Here is a 12,487-nt window from a genome sequence, read left to right on the forward strand (position 1 = left end):
CAAGATAAATAATTACTATTTAACTGTTTCATAGGTAAAAAGTATAAAATGAGTCTTAATATAGTAGAACATATTCAAAAGGCTGAGTTCCTTCTTGAGTTTTCCAGCTTCTTAAGGCTTCCTTCATTTCTGGGCGCACAGCACCTTCCTCCGCGTCAAAACTAGCGGAGTAGTGTCTTCAAATCTCTCTCTGATTCTGATCTTTTGGTCTATTTCATATATATATATATATACACACACATACATATATATACACATATACATATATATCATATATAAATATACATCTATAGCACCCAGTCTTCCCAGGTGGTCTCCCATCTAAATACTAACCAGACCCGACCCTGCTTAGCTTCCGAGATCAGACGAGATCAGGAGTGTTCAGGATGGCATAGCCATATACTTACTTCCCATATTTAAACGGCCTTTATAATTACATTGGGCACAACTGGATAATCCAAGATAAACTTATTTTAAGGCAAGCTGACTAGCAATCTTAATTTCATTTGCAACATTAATTCAGCCTTGCGATGTAGCATAATATATTCACAGGATCTGGTGATTAGGACATATATACACTTAGAAACCATAATTCTGCCTGCTCCACTGATATATTCATTTTCTCATGCAAAAATTAATCTGTAAAATAATGTTTTATTTATGTAAATTTGGCTTTTATTGATATAAAAAGTTAGTTGATTATATAATTTTGTTGTGGGGGGTAGGATTAAAAGTGATGAGTCATTCACGACACTAGAACCGAAAGTGGCAACTTGTTAGAAATGCAAAATTTTGGTTTCCACTTTAGACCTACTGAATCAGAATCAGCATTTTCACAAGATCTTCAGGATACATATGTATGTATATATGTAAATAATATGTTATATGTATATATGTATGAGTATGTGCATATATATTTATGTATTTAAAATTGAGAACCATAGATGTAGTATTCATTAGATGCTTTGCTGAGAGCTTTACATAAGTTATCTTATTTTGTCACAATACATTTTAAAATAGACATTATTATCTGCGTATTTACAATGAAAAGAAAAACTCAAAATTCAGAAAGTTTTCTGTAAGAGCTCAGATAAAACTATGGGTGCATGGATTAAAACCCAGTTGTGCTCAACTCTAAGCCCAAACTTTTCTTCTTTACAACCAGTTGCTCAAGAATAGATTTTCCTTTGTGTTGATACAAAATTAGAAAAGTGTAATAAAAAAGTTCTTAAAGTCTATTATTTGCAAATTATCCTGCCCTCTAAACAAAGGATGGAAAAAGGCAAATAAAAACCCTTTCATAATTACTTTAAGAAGTCAAAACCGCTCAACTTGGTACATACCTAAATGTACATTTATACAAACCACTTATTTCCTAACAAATTACTATAAACACTTTACTGTTGGCATGGTTTTGAAATTGTCATTTATGTAAGAGTCTGTATTTAACAAATATTACTAATAGCTACAGAAACCATGTAGCCTATTGGGTAAATAATATACATCTCAAAATACATATAATTTAAAGACTTAACTATGGTCATGTTATCACACAATAAATGCTTAAGGTATTTAATTTCTACTTTTATTTCTAAAGGATAGAGCCAGCTGATCCTTCTTATTTCTTTTTTTATCACAGCATATTTAGAATCCTTTAGAAACAATTATCTTTTTGCCTCATGGTAAGGTAATTATCCATTTAAGTTTTTTTATTTAACAAATATGATTATGAATAATAATATTAATATATATAAAGGAAAATATACAAACTAATTATTTTTGGCATTATTGAAATATAACAGACAATTAGTTGTTTGTATTTACATTGTAAAATTTAGTGATTTTTTTTCAATTATAGTTGGCATACAATAATTTATTCATTTCAGTTGTACAGCATAGTGATTAGAGATCCATATGACTCGCAAAGTGATCATCCTACTAAATCTTGTACCCCTCTTCCCTTTTACATATTTATTACAACATTGTTGACTATATTCCTTATGCGACACTTTATATCTCTGTGCCTGTTTTGTAACTATCCATTTGAATTTTTTAATGCCTTTGCCCTTTTATTGCTGTCCCCCCTAAGCCCCCTCCCATGTGTAGCCCTCAAAATAGTCTCTCTATGTATGAGTTTGTTACTGCTTTTGTTGTTGTTATTTTATTCTTTAGATTCCACATGTATGTGAAATCATGTGACATTTTTCTTTCTCTAACTGACTTACTTCATTCAGCACAATATCCTCTAGGTCCATCAAGGCAATATCTTTTTCTGTCCCCTTCCTTTTAGTCTGCATGTGTCTTTTCATCTAAAGTGAGTCTCTTGTAGGCAGCATATGTAGGGTCTTGAATTCTTATCTATTCAGGCACTCTTTTAGTTGGAGCACTTAATTCTTTTCCATTTGAGGTACTTGTTGATACCTGTTTATTCCAGTTTTAGATACCAGTTTTTTCTTCTTAAAGAAGTCTCTCCAACATTTTTCCTGTAATACTGGCTTGGTGGTGATGAATTTCTTCACCTTATTTTTGTCTGGGAAGCTCTTTATCTGTCCTTTGACTCTATATGATAGCTCTGATGAATAAAGAATTCTTGGTTGTAGATCTTGGGTTTTCATCATGTTGAATCTTTTGTGCCAAGCCCTTCAGTCTTACATAATTTTTTTTGAGAAATCAGCTGCTAGTTTTATGGGAGCTTCCTTGTAGCTAACTAATTGTTTTCTCTTGCTGCTTTTAAGATTCTCCCTTTGTATTTAATCATTGGCATTTTAATTATAATGTGTTTTGATGTGGCCTCTTTTGGTTCATCTTTTTTGGGACTCTATGAGATTCTTGAAGTTGCATGTCTATTTCCTTCACCAGGTTAGGGAAGTTTTCCATCATTATTTTTTCAAATAGCTCTTCAACTTCTTGTTTTCTGTAAGACTCCTATGACATAGATATTTTTACATTTAATAGGGTCCCATAAGCTTCTTAAATTATTATTATAGTCTTGGCTTCTTTTTCTTGCCAATTTGATTGAACGTCCTTGGCTTCCTCATTCTCCATATCAATGGTTTGATCCTCTTCTTTATCCACTTTTTGATTCCCTCTAGTATACTCTTGATCTCCAATAATGTGTTATTTATTTCTGATTGGTTCCCTTTTTTTAATTTCCATTTCCATTTTTGTTTTTTACCTCTTTGTTAAAGTTCTCACTGAGTTCATCTATACTTCCTTTAAGTTCATTGAGCATCTTTAGAATCAATGTTTTGAACTCTGCATCTGTTAGATTGCTTGACTCCATTATTTTGGATTTCTGTTCTTTTCTCTCATGTGGTTTCTGCCTCTTTGTCTTCTCATTTTGGCTGCCTTTTTGTGTCTGCTTTCACATACTAAGAAAAACTCTTATGTCTTCCAGTCTTAATAATGTGGCTTTGTGTGTAGATGTCCAATGGCACAATCTTGAGAGGGGTTCAACTGAAGGCTAAATTTAGCCTCAGCAGGTGCTCTTCTGGGCCACCTGTTAAGATTCAGCAACCAATCCACAAATACTGTGCTTATAGTTGCCTCAAGAGGCCACACCAGAAACTGAAGTAGCTACCACCAGTGAGTCTTGGCTCTGCTCAGCAAGGAGCACTGGACTTGCTGAAGACACAACTGGATGTTGCTTGGGCGGAGCTGCGAGTTTGGGAGGTGGAGTTTCAGGGACTCCTCTGGGTAGAAAGACCTCTGTTAATCAGTTTGATGAGTCTCAGCTATGGCGTCTCTGTGTTTGCACACTGGGAGAGGGAGGGCTCAACAGAGGAACAGATGGATACTGCTAGCGCTTCTGCCTAGGAAAGAGCCTCGCCTCTGATCATCACTCTAAAACTCAGGATCCTCCTTTAAGTCCTTATTGTCCTTTGTGTAGCTGACCAGGCATTGGTGCTCAGAGGAGCAGGTCCATCACCACGAAAGCCTGGTTGTGGACATTGCCCCTTTAAGAGGCATCTGCAGCTGCTGGCTGCTACTTCCATAGCCTCTGTCCCACTCAGCAGCTCTGGACAAAGCAGCCTCACATCTTCACCTCGTCCCACCTTCTCCAATTGCAGGTTGATTAATTATTTCTCTTCTTGTTCATCTAGATCCCAGGTGACCTCGCTTGTTGTCTTCTATGTGTTTCTGTCCCAACTTTGAAGTGGTCCCAACAGGGATAAACAAAACCTCTGTCGTCTATGCTATTTTTTCTGCCAACCCCCATGAATTAATTATTTTTTTGACCTTCCCATCATCTTAAACATAGGACCAATTGAATCTCACCAAAAAGTTTCTGCAAACACTAATAAGAGAATATATTTCTATTTAAAATCATTTTATTGTATTTTATTTTGGTGTATATATGTACATGTGAATTCCTACTTCTACATTATTATTAAGACATTGATATTGCTTTCATCAGGAAAAATCACTCTATCTGGGATTTTACTTGCAACTTAGGTAGCCAAAATGCAATACCGAGTCACTAAGTGTAATAATAATTTATACTAGAGCTTTCTTTAAAAGCAAATAATCCAAAAGCCAGAGTGAAAGATACCAGATGTGCTCTTTTGCTCAACAAGATGAACTTTCTTATTTTAGTTATAATATATACACTTTAAAAAGGAACAAATTATTCATTACTTTATATGACTTACAAAGAACATGTTTTGGAAAAAAAAAAACATAAAAGTACAGAAACCTGAATATGAATTCAGCAGAAACAGAATTGTCTAAGGTAACCCACATGTGACCATTTATGGGATATACTCATCTTCTAAATTAGAAAAAAAACTTAAAGAGCAGAGTCAATTCATCGTTTAGAGAAAACATTAGGGAGACTGTACTGGGAATGTTTCAGAAGAAAAGAAAGCAAGAAATACTTATTTACTGAAGGTCTACAATGTAGTAGGACTTGTGCGAGATGTTTTTTAATATAAGAAATCTCATTCAATCTCTACTCAACTTTTACAACTATAAAATTTTATTATCATTTTACAAAGATAGAGAAGGTAGAATGTTATACAGAGTATCCTTACATAGTTACCCACAGCCCCAACATTCTTGATTATTATCAACTGTGTAAAATACAGCAAAGCATCATCCTTCTAATGAGGCAATACTCCCATATCTAGGCTGACACAGATGGTTATCTCCACAGTACATTGCTGGCAGGGCCTGTCTTTGGAGATGTTTTTGGGATGTGACTCACAAGAAGATGAGGTTCACTTTACTTTCAAGAAAAATTATTTTATTATTTTATTTTATTTATTTTTTAGGCAAGGCAATCCTTGGTTGACCTCACAGATTGCAAACACCTTGTTAGTTTACAATTCCTTATTTTTAAAAAAATTTTATGCCTGCAGCACCTGGTTTTCCTAGGTAGTCTCCCATCCAAGTACTAACCAGGCCTGACCCTGCTTAGCTTTCAAGATCAAACAGGATCAGGCTTGTTCAGGGCGGCATGGCTGTAGACAAAAGAATTTTAGACTGCCCTTTCTTACTATTTAGTTCCCTCTTATCTTTCTCTAAATCCAGGGAAAGGTAGGCCTAAACTCAAAAATTAATTCCAGAATATCTTCTTTAATTTTATAGTCATTTGTTTTGTGGCTTTTGTAAAATAATTTTGTTCTATGCTCTATGAAATTTAAAACAAAAAGTACACTTTTATTTTGACTCTCAAGAGTATCAGACTTTGAGAAATTAGGTTGTAACATATTCCGAAAAAATTATGTCTTATCAAGAGCAGATTCTGTGACCAATATTCTCTACTTGGAGTTGTCTATTCTGCACGCCAGAATCTTGTCTCCAGTCATTAGATATATTTGTTCAACTTAATGGAACAGCAAAGAACATAGAATAACATCATGACAGAGCAGTCTGATCTTTGTTTAATTAAGAATTATCTTTTTTTGGGGTGCTATCTACATGCCATATACTGTGATATATGCTATATTACATTATTTTATTTATGCCTCATACTAACTCCGTTGGTGAGGAATACTTATAAATAAATGACCAGGAGCAAAGTAAGGTCTTTGAATCAGGGGAAATGTTGGCACAATACCACAGTTTGTTTCTTTAACGCAAATCTACTGAGCCCTCTGTAAGAATCTGTATTTTTCTGTCCACGTGGCTGCATTCTCAGACATGCTATGCCAAGATGAAAGGCATCAGAACTCCTGGAAGGAAGAGAACACACAGAAACTGTTCCCACATTTGTGTGAGGCCAGGACTATTTTTGGGAAATACATTAAAACTTATCTAATTACAGTAGACAGAAATGTTCTATTTAATTATTTTATGGGCCACAGCTTGTTGTTATACTATAATAAAGGTCTACTCTGCTATGAAAGCACAGAGAATAGAAAGATTAAACCTGGCTTGCAGGATCTGGGATGGATCGTTGTTGAATATGGGATTGGATATGGGAGCCAGACCTTGAAAGATAAGAGGGTTTGCACGGGTAGATTTATATTAGAAGAGCAAGCATATCAAGCACAGAGCCCCAGATTTAGGCAAAGAGGTCATCATATTTCACCACTGAGCCCACTCAGGTCTTGATATTTATCATCTTATTTATATTCCTCAAAACTTTGAAATATAGTTATATATGACTTCTATTTTATGGATGAGACAATTTAGACTCAGGGTAATATGCTTTAGGTCACATTAGTGATAAATAGAAGAGCTGGATTCAAATTCAGTCCATGATCTTAATCCTTGTCCTGAGAACATTCTCTATGCAGGTCTTCAGAGGTGGTAAAATGTATGGCCTAGGAGGGAATAGCAAGTAGATGTGTGCAATTGGTTGAAGGAATATGTGTCTATATAGGTAAGTTTCTGTTTATTCCACAAAGTGAAGAGAAAGAAAGAGGAGTTGGGGTACAGAGGAGATTTTTTCTAAAAATCTGCATGGTTTCTACTTTAATGGTGGACTCCAACAATTTTTTATTGAGTCTTTTACTAATAGGATATTTTCCATCCCTTTTAGGCACTTTTGCCTTGACATCCCTAATATCAGCCAACGCAGTGGAACGTCTTGTTCTTTCAAGTAGCCAGAACCTCACTACACAGAGTAACACAAGCATGCTGGGTTTATCTGACTTTGAGATGCAAAGGATCGGTATTGCTACAGCCGTTTCCTTCTTAGGAGGTTTGATTCAGGTAAGTAGTACTGAGACTTAAGGATGAAGAAATTGAGACAATGACAAAGGAAAGGCAATTGGTGCTTTATTTTTATTCACAATTATGGATATGTTTCTGTAGATAGATAAGGCCAGATGTGTTTGTGAAAATATTGTCTACTACATAGAATAGTTACTCTCTAAGTGCTGGTCGAGTAAATGATTTAGAATCAATAAATTGAAGTTACAGGTAAGCAGTTTTTGACTTTTTAAGAACAAACTTTCTAAAAGATGTTTTACAAAATGGAACAGGCTTCCTTATGAGGCAATGAGGCAGGTCTTGTGTTCATTCAATGACAAAATCCTCACTGTGAGATAATGTTGGAGGAGAAATTCATAAGACTCTAAGTGGTGAAGAGATGTGACTAGATTTCTAGGAACCTCTCCAGTTTGTAGAGTTTATGATATCACTGCCTATATCAGTAACAACTGGTAGTCTGCACCATAGACTTGCTGGTATGAAGTATGTGGACACAGATCTGTACCAGTCTTTTCCCCTTTCAGCATCAGGCACATGTGTTTTGCCAGTTCTGTTTCAGTATATTTCTTCAAATTATCAGACTGTGTCATTTATTATTTCTAATCAGTTGTCAAAATTAGATAACTCAGAAGTAAATATAAAATAAATGTCAACAAGTACTGACTCTTAAACATGAATTTCCTGTTTAAGAGCTATTTAGGCTTACTCCCTAATTTTAAACTGAATTATGACTACATAAGCTTCCTGGATGACTTTGTGTGTGTGTGTGTGTGTGTTGGTAGAGGCTCTATTTTACATATAACATATTCACAGGTCAAATATGGTATAAATGCCAAGAAAGGAGAAAAATAGTTAATGATTGCCTGGATTGGACAGTAGGAAGAAAAGACGTGACCTAGAGGTTAGAAACATCAAATTTCTTAGAGTCACATTGCCTTCTAGCTATATGTAAAGAGGACAGAAGAATTAAGAATGTGAGATGACTAAGAACTCTTCACAGTTCTTTAGAAAACAGACCATTTGAGTGGCAGTTTTGCCTAGGAGATTACCAAACTAGAAAGCCAATAGATATTTTGTATGGCTGATGTCTGTACTTTCATGGAATACAAATTGGTTGACTAAGTATCCTATAATCTTCACTATATGTTTTTAAACATGGATAATAGCCTATTCTGAGATGCGTACAAGCAAGCTTAGTGGATTTTTTTTCCTTGCTCGCCCTGTGTGAGGCCTTCTTATGAACCTGTCATCTGTTTCTATCTCAGAAATAATCAGTCATATGATTATTCAGACATGGATATGTTGCCACAGATTTGGTATAGTTTTTCCCCAATTTCTGTTTATTTAAAATAAAAATCTCTGTATTAGCACAACAAAAGATAACATTGCTATTACTTCTGATCCCATTATTTTGCATTTATATTTCTCTTTGAATTTATTATTTTTACTAGGTTTGGACTTTCTCTTATTCTGTCAAACATGGAACAAGTATATATTAGTATCTTTAAAATCTAAGAGAATATATAATTAGCAATTGGATCCAGCAACTTTCTGCTTAGCCTCATTTTAATCATTTTCCTTAAGTTTAAAATAATCACTATATTTGGATGAAGAGTTTAAGTGATAAAACATAAAAGTAAAATCCAGAACTTTAACAACATTAGAAATTACCATTTCATTTCCTGAATGAAACTCTCTAAAATTACGAGAGTAAAACAGGATATCATTGAAGATAATAAAAATAATTTGGTTTTCATAGCCTTTTGTTACATGTAAAATATGATTCAGAGTTGCAACTTCAAATATCTGCTTTCTCTAGTTTTTAGCGCTGATTCTGGATATGTGACCTACATTTAAGCCACTTTTCAAATAGCTGGCTAGACTTTGACCTCCAAACTCATCTATCCATTGTCAACCAGAACTCTAGAGTAGACTGGGTTTTGGATCCAGATCCTTAGTTATTTTTCCTTTTCTCCTTCAGACCTGAAATTTGCTGAATATGAGGGCAGTGCCAAGGCCCAGTTTCTACAAACAAAGGAAGGTGTTTTTTGTTGTTGTTGTTGACCTTGTTTTATTTATTTATTTTTGTCTTGCTTAGCCGGTACATTATTTATTTTCAGGCTGATTTTTTTTCCCCCTCTGAAGGTCTAATTTACAGAATTACTTGTTAATACAACTACATTGTTAAGGCATTTGAAATAATTGTATCTGGTCTGGTTCGCAGATTGTGTATCAATTGGAAATACTTTCAGCTGCAAGTAACAGAGAGCGCTATTACACTATATATAGGCATTTCTTGCTTCTTGTGTTACAAGAGGGCATAGAAATGAATTATTAAGGGTCCTCAGTGTCTGGCAACCTATTTAACTGATGAATTAATCTAAGGTTTTTGTCTGTGTGTTTTTCAATAACATTTTTAAAAGTTTGTTTCAAGTATATAGTACATTGGTTAGACATTTATATAGTTTATAAAATGATCCCTTTAGTTGTTCCTTCTCTGGTTTCCACTTAGCCAATATATTAATGCTAACTGCATCCCTTATGCCATGCTCCCCATCCCTGTGACCGTCTATCAACTACTAATTTGTACTTTTTAAATCCTTTATCTCATTCACCCAGTCTCCATCCCCCTTTACTCTGTCCATCACCAAATTGTCCTTTATATTTGTGAGTCTGTTTTTGATTAATTTGTTCTTTTTGTTCCTTAGATTCCACACATAAGTAAAATCATATGGTATTTATCTTTCTCAGCCTAACTTATTTCACTCAGCATAATAACATCTAGGTCTATCCATGTCATTGCAAATGTGCATTTTTTAATTAGATAGTAAAAACTCTGACTTAGCAGTGCTTTTCCTTTTTTGTATTCTATTAGTTCACAAATAAGTTTTTTTTCCTAAATTTTAGCTTTTATTTGCCTAATTTTGCCCACTTCCACTTCTTTCTTTACTTCTTTACTTGATGTGCATATGCTATAAAGTTTTTGTGAGTCTAGCATGTCGATCTCTTTAACTTTAACTGGTTTTATATTATTTTTAGAAGAAAGTATGGAAGAATATAATAAAGGAATTAGAATTAGATTAAGATGTATATTTATATAGTTAAAATGACCATATCACCCAAAGTGATACACAGATTTAATGCAATCTCTATCAAAATCCCAATGGCATTTTTTAAAGAAACAGAAAAAAAAACCACATCAGATTTGTGTAGAATCACAAAAGACCCCGAATAGTCAAAGCAATCTGGAGAGAAAAGAGCAAGGCTGGAGGTACCACACTGCCTAACTTCAAATTATACTATAAAGTGACAATAATCAAAATAGCATGATATTGGCAGAAAAACAGACACACTTATCAATGGAACAGAATTGAGAGCCCACATATATATAGGCAAATAATTTTTGACAAAGAAACCAAAATATATACTAGAAAAAGAAAGCCTCTTCAATAAATGGTGCTAGAAAAATTGGAAAGCCACATGTAAAAAAGTAAAACTAGACTGCTATCTGTCACTATACATCAAAATTAATTAAAAATAGATCAAAGACTTAAATATAAGCCCGAAACAATAAATTGCACAGAAAAGAACATAAGTACTAAACTTATGACCTTAAATTTAGAGTATTTTATAAATTTGACCTCAAAAGCAAGAGAAGTAAAAGAAAACATAAATGCATGGGACTATATCAAACTAAAAAGTTTCTGCACAGCAAAAGAAACCATCAACAAAACAAAGAAGCAACCAACTAAAAAGGAGAAGATGTTTGCAAACAATGGCTTTGATAAGGAGCTAATATCCCAAACATGTAAAGAACTCATACAATTCAATAACAAGTAAACAAACAATCCAATTAAAAAATGAGCAGAGGGCCAGAGATTGGATTAAACATGGCAGAGTGAGACATCCCTTGAAATCTCCCCTTGAAACAACAATGAGCTGAACATTTAAAACTGAACAAAACACACTCAAACTGCACACCATCATGTCTGAGCATGGGATCTGCACATAAGAACTGCCACAGGTCAGAACCCCAGGTGTTGGGCGGTGGACTGGGAGAAACAAAGAAGATGCCTCTTGCAGCCACCGGAGCCCCCGGTAAGAGGAGGGGGAGAGAAGGTGCAGTGACTTCCCTGAACAGCCCTGCCAGCGAGTGCCGTGAGCTTCACGCAGCTGACAACAGTTCCCAGCCATCAGGGCAGAAGACAGAAAAATAGAGACAGCAAAAAAGCAAGGTTGGCAGAAAAACAACAGTTGATTTTTACCGGTCGCAGGAGCAAAACCGAGACTAAGCCGAAGACATTATCCCTCAATCCAGAGGGCCCCTAACTCCATAGCATTGGAGGCAGAACTCTGTGGAGGCCCAAGGGAATCAGCAAACACTACCAAAACTGTCGCTAACATGGACAGGGCCTGAGAATGAGGATAGCAAGCGTAATTAAACATCTATGAGAAAAAAATACATTATTAAGACTTTATATAAAGCATATCCAAGAGGGTTAGATGCTACCTATTGGAAACAAGTGATATTGAAGACAAATATCTAGAAATAAATTAGAAGGAAGAAGAAAGAAACCAAAGAATGAAAAATAATGAAAGCGAAATACAAGAACTAGCTGATACCATCAGGAGAAAAAGCATAAGAATAATAGGAATTCTTGAAGGGGAAGAAAAGGAGCAGGGATTAGAAAGCATTTCCAGATAAATAGTCAATGAAAATTTCCCAAATCTAAAGAATGAGCTGGAGCTTGGAATTCAAGAAGTTAACAGAAAACCCAATTATCTCAACCCAAAAAGGCCTTCATCTAGACACATTGTTTTAAAATTATCAAAAATCAACGACAAAGACATAATTCTCAGGGCCAAGAAAATGGTAACTTATAAAGGAAAACCCATTAGATTATCATCCGAATTCTTAGCACAAACCTTACAAGCCAGAAAGGAGTGGAATCAAATATTCAAACTATTAAATGAAAGGAACTACCAGCCAAGAGTAATGTATCCAGCTAAGCTCTCCTTTAGATATGAAAAAGAAATAAAGACATTTCCAGACATACAAAAATTGAGGGAATTCTCCACTAGAAGGCTTGTACTACAGGAAATACTAAAATGGGTCAGCTCACCTAAAACAAAATGACCAAAAATGAAAAACATACTTAAGAGTAAGGCGACTAACAGGCTGATAAAGGCAGAAGAGTACAACCATTACTAGGAACAGGGCATTATAAGCTTAAAATAAAAATAGATTATCAAGATAATAATGAATGTTCAGTATACATAGAGGTAAATTGAAAAGGCGAGGATTCAAAGATCCAAATTCACAAAG

General features: G+C 34.7%; 1 protein-coding gene and 2 pseudogenes across 1 annotated transcript in view; 1 reads left to right on the top strand and 2 right to left on the bottom strand.

The window, feature by feature from the left end:
* Positions 1-12,487, top strand: part of SLC26A7 (solute carrier family 26 member 7) — a 113,479-nt gene that overhangs the window by 15,694 nt on the left and 85,298 nt on the right. Inside the window, exon 3 of the mRNA XM_016147812.2 lies at positions 6,989-7,161. Coding sequence (XP_016003298.2) covers positions 6,989-7,161 — 173 coding nt within the window. The remainder of the gene's footprint in view (positions 1-6,988; positions 7,162-12,487) is intronic.
* LOC118612129 lies at positions 285-403 on the bottom strand (annotated as a pseudogene).
* On the bottom strand, positions 5,352-5,470 carry LOC118612232 (annotated as a pseudogene).

Source organism: Rousettus aegyptiacus, unplaced genomic scaffold, assembly GCF_014176215.1.
Source record: "Rousettus aegyptiacus isolate mRouAeg1 unplaced genomic scaffold, mRouAeg1.p scaffold_m13_p_15, whole genome shotgun sequence".
Lineage (NCBI taxonomy): Eukaryota > Metazoa > Chordata > Mammalia > Chiroptera > Pteropodidae > Rousettus > Rousettus aegyptiacus.